The sequence below is a fragment of the Telopea speciosissima genome, chromosome 10 (genome assembly GCF_018873765.1).
Source record: "Telopea speciosissima isolate NSW1024214 ecotype Mountain lineage chromosome 10, Tspe_v1, whole genome shotgun sequence".
NCBI classification, from domain to species: domain Eukaryota; kingdom Viridiplantae; phylum Streptophyta; class Magnoliopsida; order Proteales; family Proteaceae; genus Telopea; species Telopea speciosissima.
The window spans coordinates 48,625,573-48,645,364 of NC_057925.1; the positions used below are offsets into that span (position 1 = coordinate 48,625,573).

At 44.0% G+C, this 19,792-nt stretch overlaps 1 protein-coding gene across 4 annotated transcripts in view; it reads right to left on the reverse strand.

Annotated features, from left to right (window-relative positions):
* The window catches only part of LOC122643044 (nudix hydrolase 2-like), a 57,943-nt gene that overhangs the window by 37,749 nt on the left and 402 nt on the right, over positions 1-19,792 (reverse strand). For 2 of the 4 annotated variants that reach the window (XM_043836672.1, XM_043836671.1), the window contains exons 1-2: positions 19,552-19,773; positions 4,388-4,617 (exon numbers count right to left, since the gene is read on the reverse strand). In XM_043836672.1, the coding sequence (XP_043692607.1) occupies positions 4,388-4,617; positions 19,552-19,711 (390 nt within the window). In that variant the 5' untranslated portion in view covers positions 19,712-19,773. Of the gene's footprint in view, positions 1-4,387; positions 4,618-19,551; positions 19,774-19,792 lie in introns of those variants that run through there. The other 2 variants (XM_043836673.1, XM_043836674.1) reach the window with 2 other exon arrangements.

Below are 19,792 nucleotides of genomic sequence, written 5' to 3' on the forward strand. Positions count from 1 at the left end.
AAGAAGTTTGGGAAAGAATGCCATGGTCATCAAGATACTTGAGAAAAGGACCATCAATATACTCTGTTCCATTATCACTTCACAAGGCTCGTACCTGGGCATTAAACTGTGTCCACACCATATTATGGAAGGATTGGAAACAAGAATAGGCTTCAGATTTTGTCTAAAGGAGGTAAACCCAAGTTAAGCGAGTGCAATTATCAATAAAAGTCATAAACCATCGGTATCCACCCTATGCAACAGTGCAAGAAGGCCCCACAAGTCAAAATGAATAATAGAAAAAGGAATAATACTTTTATTATCACTAGGTAAATAAGAACAAGTGTGTTTAGCAAGTTCACACACATCACAAGTAAAACATCCCTAAGGATAGTGCCTTATTGAACAAGGAAACAAACGATTCAAAATGGGAAAAGAAGGATGCCACAAACGGCGGAGCCATTGATGTAACTGGTGAAGGTGACTATCAGCCCGAAGAGTGTGTGCAGAGACTAGAAGAGATGTTGCAGGAAGTTCTTGATCCAAGTAATAGAGTCCATCTCTCACCCTATCATATCCAATCATTGCCCTCATCACCAGATCCTGAAACACATAATGAGTGGAATAAAAATGAACATAGTAGTTAACATCAACAGCAAGGCGATAAATGGAAAGTAAATTCGCACATAGGTTAGGGACGTGGAGGACAGACGATAAAGAGTTGGTGGGAGAACAGGGGATAGTGTCTTTACCAGAAATAGATGAAAGAGAACCACCAGCAACTCGGACTTTGTCCTTACTAGAATAAGGGATATGTGTACGAAACATGTCTGAGGAACTAGTCATGTGGTCAGAGGTTCCTGAATCCAAGAGGCAAGAAGAGCTAGATTGGGACAAGGCAAGAAATATACCTTACTAGGCTAGACGAGAAGCGAAGGTGGAAGATGTCGTAGGAGGAACAACTGTACCCATTTGAGCCATCATACGTTGGAGAGCCAATAACTGATCCGAAGAGAACAATGAAGGAGGAGGAGCCACTGTAGAGGAACCATCTGTAGTATCAGCCACATGAGCTTGAGAGTGTATGGCACCTTGTTTCCCACCACATCCTCCTCCTTTAGAACGACCATGAAGCTTCCAACAAGTTTCATCAATGTGATATGGGCAGTCACAATAATCACATTTAACCGACTCTTTACCAGGACCAACCGGTTTAGTCAAATATGGCTAAGGAGTAGAACCAAGGACTGATCTAGCAGGAACAATAGTGGGCATCATAATTGATCGGTGACGCTCCTCATGTTGAACCAGATTATAAGCTTCAAGAAGATTGGGGAATTTGTGACGGTGAGAACCTGAACTCGGATCTGATCATACTCCGGGCTCAATCTTGTGAGAAAGTCATACAGTCGTTCCATTTCGCCCTCTGTCTAAAAGGTACTGGCATCAGCAGTACAAGACATGGAAACAAGGTGGTAGAAGTTCAACTGTTGCCATAGATTGTTAGGCGCGGAGTAGTAGGCAAGGAGTGATAACTCCTCCTAAGTGGTCTCTTGAACTTCTCAACACAATTCATATATCTGAGCATAGTTGTTGGACAGTGCATAGGCGTGTTTGACAGCATCCCACAATTCTGTTGCCGAGTTCAACAGAACAAAACTAGGGCTAATAGTGGGTTCCACAGAATTTAATAAAAAAGACATGGCAAGAGCATCATTCCCCAGCCAAGAATTAGCAACCACAATCTCAGATTATTTGGGAGTATCACCATTCAAGTATCCCAAAAGATTATTGCCATGAATAGTGAGCATGCAAGCCCAAGACCAAATGAGATAGTTAATCTCATTCAACTTAGTAGGTCCTATCTGGAGAGTAGGGTTATGGCCATGGGTTCCAAGACGACCCACCACACTACCCTCAACTCCCCCTTTAGAGGTTGCAGAACTTTCCGCCATTTGCAGAGATGAAATAAAAGTATAGAAGACCAAAAATCACTCACTGAACATATAGGGGATGATCAATCCAACTGTCAATGAGTGTGGTAGCAGCATATATATCCAAGAATGATTAGGCAGCAAGGCATTGAAGCATCAGCAGGATATTAAAGGCATTGATGAGCCTGGCAGCAACTGAGAGAGGCCTGATATGCCTTGATGATATACGGAGATCGAGGCAAAAGGTGTAAGGCATCAATGGCGATGAGCAAAGGGCCCAATAGGGCAGCAACACAGGGCTGAAGGCCCTAAGAGACGTTGACAGAGGGGCAGAGAGCCCTGGGAGGCGTCGGCAGAGGGCGAAAGACTCTGGAAATGATGGCGGAGCAGGGCAAAAAGCCCCTGGAGGGACGGCGAGGGGGCGGGAGGCCCCTGGGAACGATGACAAAGGGGCGAAGGCCCCTGCTGGTGGCGACAATGGGGCAGAAGCCCCTGGTAGCATCGGAAAAAGGGGGCAGAGGCCCCTGCGATTGGTGGGCCACTGTGAGTGGCAGCAAGGAGGGCCCTGCGAGCGGCGGTAAGGAGGCTGGAGGCCCCTGCGGGTGACGAAGAAGGGGGCAGGAGCCCTTGGTGGTCAAGGACTTGAGGCCTGGTGACGGCAGTGTTGATGGGCCTGATGGCCATGGCGGAGGTAATAGTGGTCAGTGGTTATGGGGAAGGCGGCATGACTTAAGTGACCATGCTCAGCCTTGGAAGACCGAAGCCTGTGTTATGGAGGGCTGACCTTCGCAAACAAGAGGAAAAAAAATCCCAAAAATGGAATTGGTCTCTGATACCAAGAAGAATTTAGAGAAGAATGAGAGAGTGAAATGGCTTGTCAGAGTGACAGAGACCTTCATTTATTTATAGTGAGAATGAAGAATTACAAATTAGGTATGCTAGCTAGGGCTGTCTCATAAGCCTTATCTAGTATACAGATACAACGAACCTGGACGTTACATAGAGAACCTTATCTTCAACATTCTTTCTATTAACAAAACCAGTATGACCAGTCATGAAGTCTATTGTCTAACACCATCTTATGCATGCAAATTCAAGAAAGAAGTTAAATTATAATCTTGTAATTCCAGATTGCAATTTTTTTTTTTTTTTATTTTTAAAGAAATGTAACTCCTAATAAGTAATATTATCTGTGGAAAATTTACTAAACCTCATCCTTTTCAGCTTGAAACCATTCCAAGCACTAGAATATTCAAAATTCCTTCTGTGGGCAGGAATATAAAGGTTGTGTCCTTTCCTAATGGTATTAAAATTGCTTATTTCACTTGGGTTCCCTGACCTCTTGATTTGCCTAAGCTGACCCATATTAGAACTCTTCATACCTCACTTTATCCAATATCTTATTGATGCCCAATAGAGCAGAGTTTTAAAGCTTTATTAGACAGTAGACACTTTGGAGTTAGCATCATTCCATCTTCAAATACAGTTTGTTGCACTCTCTATAATCTAGAATTCTATGAAGGGCATAAGATGCCATCAAACTCTGCCTTTGTCCACAGAAGCTTCAACAGTTCAACCCCACAGAATCATCAAAAGGAGAGGGATGGTCAGCAGAAACTTTTGCCCTTTCATCAAGAATATATCTTGGATGCTGCAAAAGTTTGAGGGTGAAGGGCTGGCGGAAACAATAAGAAGACTGTTTCTATGCAATGATACACTTGTCTTGTGTGAAACTGGCGTCGAAAGACCACCATTAAAGTGCAAAATGAGCACAGTGCAAATACTCAAAAGGAGGTCACTAAAACATAAAGTTCAGCATCTAACCACATTTTAAATTCATCATCAGGCCATGGTCAGCACTCATCAGCTTTTCTTTTTTGCCATAAGGTATCAAAGTTAGCTAGTGCAGACCCAAATCAGAACCACTATGGAACTATGGAAGAGCTCATAGCAAAAAAGAAATGTCATCGAGGAACATGAGGATAGGACAAATAGGATGGCTTAAGCATAGTTAATTTGCATTTTTCAGACGTAGAGTATTCTCAACATTTTCCAAACGACTTGTAGATTTGGGATTAGAAAGTGGTTGTATCTATTGATTCTCTCAATGCTATACAAGCATTAAAAATCCACTCCATGGACTCTAGAAGGCTCACGGTTTTTGTCTTAAAAGTAGGGCTAGCTGGGAAAACTTGAAGAGTTCAAGGAATAGGATGTACAAAAATGGAAAGAGGCTAAAAATTCAGCAAATGTCACTGCTTCATTTTGAGGCCAAATATAGATATTATCCTATAACTTAATGAGTTCCCAGCAATCTTGCCAAACCATTGGGAAAGGTTCATAAATGGATATATAAGGCTGCAACTTTATTCACCCAAAAGAAAAGGCTGCAAATTTGTCCTTGAATAAAAAAAAACTACCCTACTCACCAAAATATATACACATAAAAAGAAGATAATTGATTGGAATAACACCTCTTGCCTCCATTTTGATATTGAAGCTCTAAGAGAAGCAACAAAGGACTCCGAATCCATGGGGTCCTTCATGTCTACAATGACACCTCCAAAGTCATCCTCAACTCCATGAAGTAGCTCAACTGGTTGTGCTCCACTTTCAGATACGACATGCTCCATGACTGAAGGTGAACTTACTGACAGTGAGATGTGTCTGTTCTTCAGTGGATTCACAGATTTAACCTTGAGACCTAAAGTTAAATTAAAAGAACTTATTAGAGTAATAAAAAATAAAAATAGAGAAAGAAAGATGACACCACAGTACGTCCTACAATAAATATATAGCTTCTTTTCTGTAATCATATTTGGATTTATGCTAATTAGGCACCAAATCCATATTCAAGTTTAACAAATGAAAGAGAATCTGGATATTCTGTTTGAGGTTAAGGAGTTCAGTTAATCTGAAGAAGTAACAACAGCATGACAAACCACCACCAAATTACCAGAAAAGAATGAACTCCTTATGACCGCTGCCTGAGGAGTTGAATTTGGCTGTTCCGGGAATGCCCCCTCCTTCTCCGGCAGCCCCCACCGCTGCCTGCTCCCCTGCTTCCTGCCCTCCTGCTCCCCTCTCTGACCCTCCCTCCCATTTTCCTCCCAACTCCCCCCCATCCACCCCAGCTCCCGACCGTCCTACCTCTGTCGCTAAACCTTGGACCTCCTTCTTCTCCGGTAGCACCTCTGCAACCCCTGCCAGACATCCTCTCCATTTTGTCCCACCCACCTCCCTAGAAGACTCCAAAGTTGGCTTCTGTCCCAAAGGTTTACTCGGCGAAGAAATCTCCAAATGGCAGTGCTGCCTTGTGGGGCATTTCCTGGGTAGCCGTCCTCCTTACCATATCGTCAAGTCCTCTCTTCTCAAGAATTGGCGAGCTGCTGGCACTGTTTTCATCTACTTGTTGTCTAGTGGGATTTTCATCTTCAGATTCTCCGACGAAGCTGACCAAGCCCGAGCTCTTGAAGGTGGCCCCTGGCAGATTGGAAGGAAGCAGATCTTTCTCAAGCAATGGGATCATCGTTCCCCCCTCAATAGGATTAACCTCAAGTCCATTCCCGTTTGGATCAACCTACCTGGCCTCCCCTTCCATTACTGGTGCCCCTCTGGTCTCAGCATCGTCGGATCGACCGTCGGCAATCCCCTCTTCTCCGATGAGCGCACCAAAAAAATGGACCACCTCTCCTTTGCTCGCATCTGTGTTGAGCTTAGTGCTGAGGACTCCCCTCCTGATTACGTCACAATCCAGGTAGAAGATGGTCACTCCTTCTCCCAATGTGTCCTCTATGAAGGTCTGCCCCACCACTGCTCTGTCTGCAAACTCTTTGGTCACACCTCGAAGAGCTGCGTGCCAGACCCTAACCCCTCCAAGGATACCTCGGCTTCTTCCCAGTCTGCTCCGGTAGCTGGAGAACTCCTTCCTGCTTCGTCTTCGGCCACGGGTGCTTTGCCTGTTGAGGCTTCGCTTGCCCTGCTTGCTGCTGATTCCGCCGTCCCTGAGATCCCCCTGCTTGGTCCTTCTCATGTTGTCGCTGCTCCTGGAGATAACTCGACTGGCTCAATCACGGTTGTGCCAGTGGAACAATCAATGATGGCCTCCATGGCGCCTGAGGCAGACGACTCCAAAACCCCCCCTCACGGCCCGAAAAAGCAAAGGAATCGTCGTCGGAGAAGTCACCGGAACCTGCAGAGATCTCCTCTCATGGCAAGCTCCCCGAGGCCCACCTACCACGCTGCTCTCCTGACGCAGCCCACAACCGATTCGTTGCCCTCATGAGCCTCGATCCTGATGACGATTGTGCTATCGCTGTCTCTTCAGCTTCCCAGGAGTCCAGGCTGATTCTCAACGAAGATCTGTAACATCTCTCTGCGAACCCCCCTGCATCTCACCTTAAACATCAGCCCCCCCACAGCTACGCTACAAGCCCCCCCCTTTTTTTAGCTTTTACCTACCACCATCGAAGTCCCCTGTTCCCCATATAACCCCGTTGAGCACTCCACGTGGTTCCCTCCTTGTCCCTTCTCACTTAAACCTGGCCCCTATCGACCCGACCCACATACCCACCCCCCTATCCACTTAACTACCCTTTCCACACTCATACCAAACCGGCTGAACCCAGCCGAACCTGTCCCAGCTCCCCCCTCCGGTTCAATTGGACCCACCTCGCCCTTGTGTCATCCCCCCTCCTCCCCTTCCCTAGTTTGCTTTCCTCCTTTGAAAGACTACCGTCTTCGGCCCCGCAGTGTCCCACCGGGGTCCAGGGTCAATTCCTCCACTGGTTGGCTGCCCCCTCCCCCCCTCTCTCATGATCCCTTGGATTATATGGAACGTCTGTGGGCTCAATGCTCCGGCCAAACAAGCTGAAATCCGTGCCCGTCTCAAGTCCACCAAATCCTCCCTCTGCTGCCTCCTTGAAACCAAAGTGCTCGAGCAAAATTCTTCCAGCATCGCCCACTCTCTTGCCCCCTCTTAGTCCTTCCTTTCCAACTATGACCACTCCCCCAATGGCCGAATTTGGGTTCTCTGGGATCCTACCAAATTCCAAATCTCGGTCTCTTCCTCCTCATCCCAACTTCTCCATCTTAGCATTTCAGATCACCACCACAACCACCTTTTTTTCTTCACCATGGTTTATGCCCTCAACCGTCACCCTGATAGGATCCCCCTCTGGGATGACATTCGATCCATCTCTTCTTCTGTCAATTCCTCTCCCTGGGGCATTGGAGGTGACTTCAATGCCGTCTGTTTTAGCCACGAAAAATTGGGTGGTTCCCCTTTAGACCACCAAGCAGTTGCAGCCTTCAACTCCTGTCTGGAGGACTCTGAGCTTAACGACCTCAGATGGTCAGGTGCTGATCTCTCCTGGCACAACAAGCGCTCTGGCCCTGACAGAGTTGCCTGCAAGCTTGACAGAGTCCTCGTCAATGATGCTTGGCTTTACTCTCTTCCTTCCTCCTATGCCTTCTTTGACCTTCCTGGTCTCTCTAACCACTCCCCCATTTCTCTCTTTGTCCTTCCCTCTCTTTCTTTTGGCCCTAAACCCTTTAAGTTCTTTGACATGTGGTCCTCTCACCCTGGCTTCCTTCCCATTGTCCAAGCAACTTGGAACATCCCAGTCCAATCCTTCTCCTCTCCCCTCCTCGCCTTCTCCAAAAAGCTCAAAAATGTCAAGGTGGCTCTCAAAGCCTGGAATTCCTCCACCTTCGGCATTATTTCTTCTCATGTTTCCTCTTGTCGAGACACCCTCTCCTCCATCCAGCTTCGCCTCCAGTCTGACCCCCTCAACCCCTCCCTTGCTGAGGAAGAAACTATTGCTGCTTCCGAGCTTGCCTCCTCTCTCTCCCAAGAAGAAAGCTTCCTTAAACAGAAATCCAGGATCAAATGGCTTGAGCTCGGCAACTCAAACACCGCCTTCTTCCACCGCTCCCTCAAAGCCCACTCCAACTTCAACTCCATCCTCTCTCTTACCTCCACTGATGGATCGCTCCTCTCCTCTGTTGATGCCATCAAAGCTGAGGCCGTGAACCATTTCACCGGTATCTTTTGCCCTCCCTCCCATCCCCACTTCCCCCTTCCCAGTGATCTTATCAACAAATTCCTCCCCCCCCATCTCCTCAACTCCCTCAGCTCCATCCCCTCTGACTCCGAAATCACCTTCGCTGTTCGCTCCCACAAGGCTAACAAAGCTCCAGGCCCTGATGGGTTCAGCATGGGATTCTTTTCCACTTGCTGGGACATCATTGGCGTCGAGCTTATCAGTGCCATTAAGAGCTTCTTCTTCAACCCTCACCAGATCCATTACATCAACCATACCTTCCTCTGTCTCATACCCTCATACCCAAATTCCCTGGAGCTTCGACCATCTCCCTTTGTAACCTTCTCTACAAATTCATCGCTAAAATCCTTGCCAACCAGCTCAACCTTGTCATCGACTCCCTTGTCAGCCCCAACCAGTCTGCCTTCATTGCTGGGAGAAGCATCTCGGATAATATCATCCTTTGCCAGGAAATTGTCCGAGTCCCACTCTCCGGCTACCCTTTTGAAAATCGACATCCACAAGGCTTTTGACTCCATCCGTTGGGACTTCATCTCCCAAGTCCTCAAAATGTCCTTCCCCCCCATTTTTGTCAACTGGATCCACTCTTGCATCTCCTCCCCCCGTTTCTCAGTCCTCTTGAATGGTAGTCCTGTTGGGTTCTTCCCTTCCTCTATTGGTATCCGGCAGGGTTGCCCCCTCTCCCCCTTTCTCTTTTGCCTGTCCCTCGAGGTTCTCTCCCGCAGCATCCAATCCAAAACTGAGCTTCACCTCATCTCCCCCATCCCTAAATGTAAGCCCACAAACCTGACTCACCTTGCCTTTGTTGATGATCTTATGATCTTCTCCAAGGCCGACCCTCTCTCCATTGAGTCCATCATGTCTTACCTCCACCTTTTCCAAGGCCTTTCAGGGCTTCGCATTAACCTGGCTAAGTCCCAAATCTTCCTTGCCGGAGTTCCTGACACCACCAAAGCTGCCCTTTCCTCCCTCACAGGCTTTACCATTGGCACCCTCCCAGTCCGCTACCTTGGCCTACCCCTTATCCCTGCCAGACTGTCTGCCCACCACTACTCCCCCATCATAGACCTTCTTCGCAAGAGGTTGCAGCTTTGGAAAACTCTTATCCTACGCTGGTCGACTTAAGCTGATCATATCGGTGCTTCAATCTTACTATATTTATTGGAGTGGTATTTTTGGTCTTCCAAAGGCTACCATCAAGGCGACGGAATCTATTATGTGTGCCTTCCTTTGGAAAGGGGTTGACTCTGCCAGGTTCCTCCACCCAATGAGCTGGGCTTCCCTTTGTGTCCCCAAATCTGAAGGAGGCCTCAGGCTCAGGAGGATAAAAGATCAACATTGCTGATTCCATCAAGCTCATATGGAAGATCCTCAACAACAAAACCTCCATCTGGACTTCTTGGGTGTATACTGGACCCCTGTGCAGTGACTCTATTTGGTCCGTTAGCCCACAGGCTGATTCTTGGGTTTGGCGCAGAATTCTTCAGGTGAGGCAGCTAGCCAGAGATGCCATTTCGAGCAGGATTGATGATGGTTCGACTACCTTGCTTTGGCTTGACAAGTGGCACCCTTCTGGTGTTCTCTCTTCCATTGTCAGCCCCAGAGATATTTTCTCCTCCGGATTGGACAGATCTGCCCCTGTTGCCGCTATCATCTCCAGTGGCTCGTGGTCCCCTCCCTACTCCCCTCCCCCCCTTGCCTACCTCTGGAGCTCCCTTCCCCCCATCCCCCCTGGGCATAGAGGCAGAGGCGACACCATCTTATGGCTTCCTTCCCCATCGGGCAGATTCAGCTCTCTCTCCGCTTGGGATTTGGTTAGACAAAGAGGGACCCCTTGTCCTTGGTACAAAGTTGTTTGGTTTCATGGCCACATTCCTCGACATAGCCTCACTGCTTGGCGCGCCCTTGCAAGCTGTCTTCCTACCCAAGCCTTTCTTATTTATTGGCATATTCAGGTCCCCTCCAGTTGCTGTCTCTGTTGGAATGGGACTGAAGACGTCGATCACCTATTTTTCACATGCCCCTTTGCCTCCTCCATCTGGACCCGAGTTCTTCGCCATTGCTGGCCTGGTCGGCGCACTCCTCTTCCTCTCAGCAGGGACTGGATTTGGATCGACATGACATACAGAGGGAAGTCGATTTGCGACTCGGCTGGCAAGATTGCCTTTTGTGCCACTATCTCCCACATTTGGATGGAACGTAACCTAAGAAGATGGACATCCAACTCTCGCTCCTTAGACATGATTTGGAAGGCCATCTTTTTTGATGTTTCATCTAAAGTTAGATTCCTCCCCCTCAAGGATGTTAAGGATTCCCCAAGGAACAGGCTCATTGTTGTCTCCTGGAGTCTCCCTACTTCCATTTTGCGCCCTAACTAGTCCCTAGTTTCGGCTTGTTTGCCCTTGGGCTTGTATATTCCTTCTTTTTTCTTTGTAATATATTTTTATTCATCCAAAAAAAAAATGAAAGAGAATCTTAATATGGTTCCTACACTGGACTAACTCTATTTTAACTGCCAGGACATTGGGCATCTTAACATTTGGGCGAAGGTTTTAAGCAGAAAAGACAGAAGCTTAAAAGCACTCTTCTGCTAAAGAAAAAGCATCATGACTTGAAATTTTTTTCCAATGAAGTAACATGCAGCAGTAAGCAAGTTAACCATAAATGAACGTCTTTTCTTTTGGCAGTACAATGGACAGACAAGCATAAGGTTGACATAATAATGTACATTGGAAACCAAGACCCCCAAACATGATATAAGTACAAATTTCAGTGGAAACATATGACCAGAAAGCGACTATAGTAGTAAGGTTATTTTTGACAATAAGCAAAATAAGTAGAATCATTAACTGTCCTAATGCAAAACATAGAAATTTTGCTGCATGAAAATCAACATGCAATAATATGATTGCCTCAATTATGCATGTTGTATTTAAAGCAAAAATGTTGTTTCTAGTAAAGAAAAGTAGTGGGAGATCTTTAGTCCCACATTGGTTACAGAAGATACTAAAATGAGGTTCATATAATACAATGGAAACTGCAAGAGTAGAGTTCTGTGAAAGAAAGGCTCGCTATACTCTCTTGTCTCCTCAGGGTTCAGAGTTCAGACTTTATTTTCTCACACACAAGCACGCAGAGCTGGGTCGTGGTGTGTGTGGTTTCCTTTTTGCTGCTGGCCAGACTTAGTTCTGGAAAATCAGGCTTTGTTTGTTGAACATCGGCAAGAGCATGTTCTAAGTCGGGATTTGTCAGGAACTTGCCGACATGTTTTACTGAGCGTGTCCGATGCGTCACTGATGTTGGCCAAGGTTCGAAAACTCGGTCTCGACCAGGTCGAGTTTTCCGAGATCTCGAGATCTCGGCGAGACTGTGTGTTTTTTTTTTTTTTTTGTTTCGGAAGTTCGGAACAATGTTTCAATGGGCAAATGGCCATAGTTTGCTCTGAAACTTTATGGGAAGCTTGTTTTAGGTTTAATAAATATATTTAAAGGTTCAAATTGGAAGAAAAAAAACATCCAATTTGGTGTTTTGAATTTGCACCCTTGGTTGGCTGTAAAGGCCGAACCCTTAATGTAATATTGTCTATTCTACACATTGTTTGAAAGTAAAACAAGTAAATTAAGCAATAATAGATGAAGATTGAAGACATATAACTTTGAAAAGAAATAGTTAAAGACTTAAAACAATAAGTCAATAATACATAACATAAGTCCTAACTCCCAACTCCCAACAATAAGTCAATAATACCAACTAGGCAACTACCAAGTACAATGAACAATAATACATAAGTCTCCCAAGTCCTAAGAAGTGACTGCCTACTGATATGAACTATGCCGTGGTGGATCGAGTCCACTTATGGTCCGATGGAGACAACGTGCATTGTCCTCCCCCTGCATGACATATGGATGCCATGTCATGGTGTTCGAGAAGAAACGACAGTAGTCCTCCACAACTGCACTATAAATGGTCTCATCTACATACTGCATATAACTAATCCTAGGGTATAGATCGGCCTCCGGTGTTTAACATACATATAATTGAGCTCCATCCAACAAGTATTAACCTTATTTTTCTGATTTTTGTTGTAGGAAAATCATTTTTTTTTTAAATTAGAAACTAAAAAAATATTTCGACACCGTGAGGTCGTAAATCAGCCTCCAATGTGTAACAGATATATAATCCACACCCATACAACAAGTATTACTCATATTTTTTCCAAAAAAAAGGTTTTGTGAATAATAAATTTACATAAAATGGAAGTAGGCAGCACCCAAGTCTTCTTTGTAGTGAATCTTAGTAGAAATGGTGAAGATTTGGCCAAAAACATGAAGTAACCACTGCTCCCTTGATGTTTTTCTTCTTCTCCACAGCCAAGAGCTCTAACTCGACCGAGAGAGTTCGAAATTTCGAACAAGAGGTCGAGTTCTAGCTTTTTTACAAAGGGCATTTCACTTAAAAGCCAATATCTCATGAGATTTTCGAAACTCACAAGATATCGGTCAAAATCTTGACCGAGATTTTCGAAACATGACATATTGATATTTCGTATCAAATCACGTCTCGGCTGTGTCGAGATTACCGAGATTTCCAAAATCTCGCAAGATTTTGAACTATGATGTTGGCGATATTTTGTTGTGTGTCATCGAGATAACATCAGACATCACCAACAGCTAGTTTTTATGTCTTCCAACTCCGAGAGACACACCTCGTAAGCCTTTTGGACAGGTGTTGGTATCCCTCCTCTATAAATAAAGGACGTCCATGACACTTTAAAACAGAATTTTGAGTGTTATATCCCCTCTCTCGCACACGTACGTTCTCAAACTCTCTCCCTAATTTTGCCTCCTAATTTTACTGTTTTAAGAAGTATTCTAAATCTCCTGGCCTTGTTGATTGAGCACCACCTAAGTGTCTCCCGACGTGGCCCAATAAGTGAGTGCAACAACTACTGGAATGGCCTATTGAGGTGGTTTCATCTTGGAAGCTGATTTGCATTACCTGGCATGGTTCCAAAACTCGGCGAAGTCTCCCCGAAATTTCAACGATTTTGAAGTAGCCGAGCTGAAATATCATACAAATAAGAGAATCGACAATGTTTTGGTGGAAATTTTTCAGTGTATCACCGAAATATATCATATCGTTGCAACAATACTGTTCAACAGTTTCGAATGTGCCTGGTCAAATTTTGAACGAACTCAAGCTATTTCACCCCTTTTCTCGACAGGAAGAAGGAAAATCCACATTGCAGCCTGATTTTTGGCACCTCACCTCTACAAACTGTTAAAATACAGTGTTGGAGTTGCCATGTCACTCCAACAACATCGTTTGCTGCATATTGGTGAAGATTTGGCCACATTCAATAGTTCAAGTTATACAATTCTCTCCAAAAATGAATTTTTGCAAAAAATATGATAACTACCCGAAAGTTGGTGATAAAATTTTTATATGTTAGACACCAGAGCCCGATCTACGGCCTCAAGGTGTCAAATTTTTTCTGTTTATATATTTTTCATTTTTCCAATTTCCAAAAAAGGAATTTCCTACAACAAAAATATGAAAAAATTAGGGTTAATATCAACTGGATGGGGCTCAATTTTATATATGTTAGACATTGTTAGCTCACGAAGTCGGATTGTTTTTTCTGCCGGTAAATTTCTTTTTATTTTCAAAATGGAGTCGATGGCAGAATCTGCTGTGCACGAATACCTTTCCTTTCAAAATTAAGAAAAATATTTTTAAAACTAAAAAAAAAAAAGGCAAAAAAAATGTATTTGTTTTGGTTTGAAACTTTAAAAAAAAAATTATGTTAAGGATAGGCTAGATGGCTAGTAGATGACTAGACCATCTAGGTTCATTGTATGTAAGGGTGTCAATTGGGACGGTTCCTGGTATGCGGGACGGGTTTGTACCGGTACCAGTACCAAAGGTACCAGTCCCAAGACTGTCCCATTTAGTAAACAGAACCAAACCTAGGTCCCAATCCCGATTATTAATGGGACGGGACGGTACCGGTTCCTAAACGGTTCTATACCCGATAAAAAAAGGCAGAAGGACATTATTAGAAAGCAATTAAAAATACAAAACCAATATAAATTTCATGGTTTTACTTCTTCAAACTCCCTAAAATTTTAAGCTTCTCGAAACGCCATCTAAGAATTATTGAGGACGAAATAAACAAGCTCATAGATGGTTTTAGTGTCTTCACAAAACAAGTTTATAGAAATAGAACTAAAGGTCCATTAGCTGAAACCTCTATAAAAGAAAATACCACTAAAATATATCAAATTATAGCCAAAAAACTTCAACACAAGAACATGAAATATACCCTTTGACAGGGTACTAATAGTTTCAGTACCTAACCACTATTTCGGTAATGGTACGATTGGGAATCCCGTCCCAGAACCATCCCATCCCATTTATTATTCGGTGCCAAAATCAGATATCAATACCGTCCCGTTTATTAATGGGACACCCAGTATTGAGTTTTAGCAGGACGATTCTAGGACAATTCACGGTTATGGTCTCAAATTGACACCCTTAATTGTATGTTAGGATAAGAGCTGACTCACTCTTACCTAGCATACCATATTTGTAATTGCTCCTCTCTATAACTAAAGAACGGCCTCTGTCATTCTAGACAAGTCAATCCATTCTCACAACCTCTCTTCTTCTCAACTTGGTATTGCGGCCCAATACTTTGGGTATTCTGCTTCTCAAAAGGGATACAAATGTTATCATCCCCCCTCATGTCGTTTACTGGTCACTATGGATGTTACCTTTCATGGGGATGAATCTTATTTCTAGTCTTCCCTTCAGGTGGAGAGTATTGTAGAAGAGCTTCCTTCTCAGATCATTGATATTGTTCGGCTTCAAGGGGAAAGCGGGTGGTGCAAACCCGAGAGGGTAAGCAAGCCAAGATCGATTCTGGTTGTTTGAGGTTAGAGGAAAGAGGGCTATGGATGGGATTTTATGGGCAGAAAGGGTTGTAAAGGAAAGCAGGATGCAAGGACAGATTATAGGATAGTTTGATGAACTTACTTGCAGATTGGCTGCTGTGATTGATCGTCTAAACTTGAAATGGTAGAAGGATAGATAATTCAGACAACTAGAGTCTCACTAGTGTCCCACCTAGGCCACTTGATAAACTCACAAGCATTTCAAAGAGAAGAAGACTAAGTCTTTTTTTGATGAATTCTGGAATGCCAAAGCAGCCTCCCATGATTTGTATTTATAGGAGAGGAAGAGCTTCCAAAAACCCCTTAGATACATGTATGGTAATTAATGGACTGTTGGTATTCCCAACTTCGTGGAGTACCCATTACATAGAAAACATATGGAATCAAAAACCCAATGCTTATTTCCAATAAAATATGCCCATTATGTAACTTTTCTGCATCAATGGGATTTGATCACTTGCACCCGAAGAAAAGATAAACCCATCTCAAATCCACCATGTCAATCTATGCTTCTGGATCCAGCTCCTTCATCTCAGACATCAAGTAATCCTTCTCTGTATGATGATGCTGCTATTGCTCTTAGAAAGGGAGTCAGAACATGCACCCAACACCCTATTTCTAATTTTGTAACCTACGAATCATCTCCTTCCTATCGTGCCTTGTTTCCTCTTTGTCTTCTATATCTATACCACAGGGCTGGAAAGAAGTTGTTATAGATCCTAAGTGGAAAATTGCTAGGGTGGAGGAAATGCAGGCCTTGACAAAGAATGAAACCTGGGAGCTTGTTCTCGTCCTGAAGAGAAAAGGTTAGTAGGTTGTAAATGGGTGTTCACAATCAAACAGTTGCCACTGTTGCAAAAATGAACTCTGTTCGAGCATTGTTGTCCTGTGCTGCAAATCTCGGATGGAGTCTCCAACAACTTGATGTGAAGAATGCTCTCCTCAATGGAGACCTCAAGGAAGAAGTGTATATGGATATTTCCCCAGGCCTTGCATCATCATCTACTACTGGCAAGGTGTGCAGAATATGGAAGTCCCTCTATGGCCTCAAGCAATCACCACGAGCTTGGTTTGGTAGATTTCAAAAGTCTATGCTACAGTTTGGGTACAAACAAAGCCATGTCGATCATCCTTTGTCAAACACAAGAATGGAAAAATCACTACTCTTATTGTCGATGTTGACGATATTGTGATAATCAGGAATGAATGATGATATAGAAATATCCTTGATGAAAACTCAACCGTCTACAGAGTTTAAAACCAAGGATTTAAGACCTGTCAAATATTTTCTCAGAATTGAAGTAGTCCGTTCAAACAAAGGGATCTTCATTTTCCAAAGAAAATATGTCCTAGATCTTCTCAATGAGACAAGAATTCTAGGTTGTAAACCTACAGAGTCCCCTATTGAGGTTAATCATCAGGTTAGCTGCACAGGGGGTGAACCAGTAAACAAGAAGAGATATCAAGTGACTTGTGGGCAGATTGATATACCTCTCACATACCCGGCCAAATATTGCTTATGTTGTTAGTGTTGTGAGCCGTTTCTTACATGATCCACAGACGAGTCATCTTGAGGCGATATACCGGATCTAAGGTACTTGAAATCAGCATCAGGAAAGGGTATTCTATTCTCCAACAACAGCAATTTGAAGCTGGAGTGCTTTACTGATGCTGACTGGGCCGGTTCCATCGATGACCGGCACTCCCATGTTCGGATATGTACATTCCTCGGCAGTAACCTGGTTACTTGGTGAAGCAAGAAGCAATCAGTGGTATCCAGATCCAATGCAGAAGCAGAATACCGCGCCATGGCACAAGGTGTGTGTGAGCTTATCTAGCTCAAGGTGTTACTTGGAGATCAGGGGGTAACATCTGAGGAACCTATGAGGCTCTACTGTGATAATAAGGCAGCAATCAGCATAACCCATAACCCAGTCCAGCATGACAAAACTAAGCATATTGAGATTGACAGACACTTCATCAAGGAGAAGCTTGAACAAGGCTCAATTTGCATTCCTTTATTACTTCAGAGAATCAGCTAGCTGATGTATTTACCAAGGGATTGACCTCTAAGTCATTTCATTTTATTGTATTCAAGTTGGGTATGTGGGATATATATGCACTAACTTGAGGGAGAGTGTTAAGGATAGACTAGATGACTAATAGATGACTAGACCGTCTAGGTTTATTGTATATTAGGATAAGAGCTGACTCACTCTTAACTAGCATACCATATTTGTAATTGCTCCTCTCGATAAATAAAGAATGGCCTGTCATTCTCATAGCTATCAAGGCGTCGCCATGGCGTCCAGGTTCCTTAGTCGCTTTGGGCGCCATGTCGGGCGCCTTGCCACCATGGCTATGTCGCCTTGAATTTTGCCCCTCTAAAATGCCATGGTCGCTTTCCCACCTTAATAACTATGGTCATTCTAGACAAGCCAATCCATTCTCTCAACCTCTCTTCCTTTCAACTAGGTATAAAAGTAATTTCAACATGTTTTGAAACAAAATGCAAATAAAATGTCTTTGAAAAATAAAGAAAAATAAGATACACAATTCAGTATCTTATTCTCTTACTGACATCTGTTAAGACTTGCAAAATGCAAATTACATGTTTTATTGATGTAATGCAACTGAATGGTGGGTGTCGTATTTGCATAAGAATTAAGGAAAATAGAAATCAAGGTGCTCTCCCAAACATGTTCTGCCTCTAGCTGTGAGCGAAACTGGAGTATGATTTCGCTCATCCACCCCAAGCGGCGGAACCCATTGAGTTCCCAATGTCTGGCAGACTTGGTGTATTAGTGTATGTGTACTACAATATGAGGCTGAAGATGCAGCACATACACATGGGTATGGACAACAACATGGACCCGATCGAGCTCGCCGACATTTTAGACGTGGAGTCAAAGGAGGAGAATCCCTTGGTGGAGTGGGTGAGGGATAGAGGTAACCCAGTGATGGATCAGCCTGGAGGTAGGCCTGACCCCCAAATAGTCAGTCATATGGTGCTAATGTGGATGAGTTTATGGCTTCAGAAGGTCACATACTCACAGATACCCCGACCGTTCGAGCCCCCTGCTACCAAGGATGATGAGGAAGAGGACCCAAACTGGTGCAATTCCAATGGTTACACTCACACACTTGTCACCGTCTGCTCGTGGGGATGATGGTGGTAATGGTGTGGGAAGTGATAGGGTGATAGATATGCTTCCCTTCGAGAGGAGGATGACCATGCCGAGCAGCAGGAGTCAGACCCAGAGCTGATTTGACTCATTGGGGAGACACAATTGATCACACCACACAGGATATAGACCACGGTGCATGTCTGTCCTCCTCACGTGCAGTCTACATGAGAGGGCCTCATCATCGGTTCTAACCAAATGAGCAAGCTGATTGAAGTAGCATAGACAGCGACGTGGATAGCTTGTCTAGCACTCTTGGAGGATTGAATATAAAGGACAGCATTGGACGTGAGCAGTAGCATGCCCCATCCTTTGCCGTAGAGAGCACCAAGTCGAAGTTCAATGTGTGTGGTGGTGGCCATGGTGGTTTCCCTGGCATAGGGGAGTAAACATCTTCTTCATCCATTCCTAGTGCTTATGAGCATGACGCTCACTCACAGACTAGATCGTCCCTTGTGGACAACGTCTTCTCCTACCCGGCCCACAAGTCGTACATGCTAGCAACACCATCAAGTTACAGTAGCTCAGTGATTGAAATCACAATACAGTGACCTATACCCTAGGATATGTTACCTTCAGTACCCGGCCCACTAGTCGTACATGCTGGCAACATCATCAAGTTACAGTTGCTCAGTGACTGAAATCACAATACGGTGACCTATACCCTAGGACAGGTTACCTTCAGTATGTAGATGAGGCCATTTATAGGGCAACTGTGAAGGACTTCGAGCGTTTCTTCTAGCACCATTTGTGCAAATCCAAACTGCCACTTTGTGTGACTTTTCTTGCAATATAAAGGTTTACATATGTTTATATAGGGTAAAATAAAGCTTCCCTGAAGTATCAGAGCTTAATATGGCTGTTCCCCCCCCCCCCCCCCCCCACAAATGGTCAACCGAAACTCATCACCAGAAAAAATGCACTATTTCAGGGAAATTTGGACTATTTCAGCCAAAAATTCAGCTTCCAGTCAGGCTGAAACAAGTCCGAAACCCAAGTTTTCAAACTATGTTACACTGATTGCACCATAGGAGGCATCTACAGTCTTAAAGAGAGTGAGTGGTGGCACAACTCAGCCCCACTGTTATCTCCTAAAACCTACAAATTTTTCTTGCAGTAGACGAGTTCCTGATTGTTTATGAAGCATTACAACACTGCAGTAATTCCAAGTTGGTAGCTATTTGATCAAAGATAAGTCTATCTCTCACATTATCATTGTTCTATTCGCAACAATGTACAATTGGAAGAAGTTAATCAAGATCATAAGGCGTGTCAATAGCACAAATCAATAGAAGTACTTAACGAGAATGCTCCAGACAAAATGCGAGATCGCATAATAGAAGAAAGGGGGTGGGGGATGAATTGCGTAAAAATCCACGACAAATTAAATGAGAAGAACGGGAAATGGAGGGACATACAGCTTAATAGATACCTTGGGAAAGACCAAAGAGAAATCTGATTGTACTGAAACGGAATTTCCTTTGAAGCAGATGACTCGTCGGGAAAGACGGTAAGGAATTGCGATTTGCGGAAACACAGATATTTCTGGACTTCAAGCAGAGCACTGAAGGTCGAGAAAAATATCTGAACATAATTTCTTCAAATGGAAATAATCAGAGAAACTTAAACACCGATAATTTAAACTTTTAACACCAAAAATTTATCGTATCTGT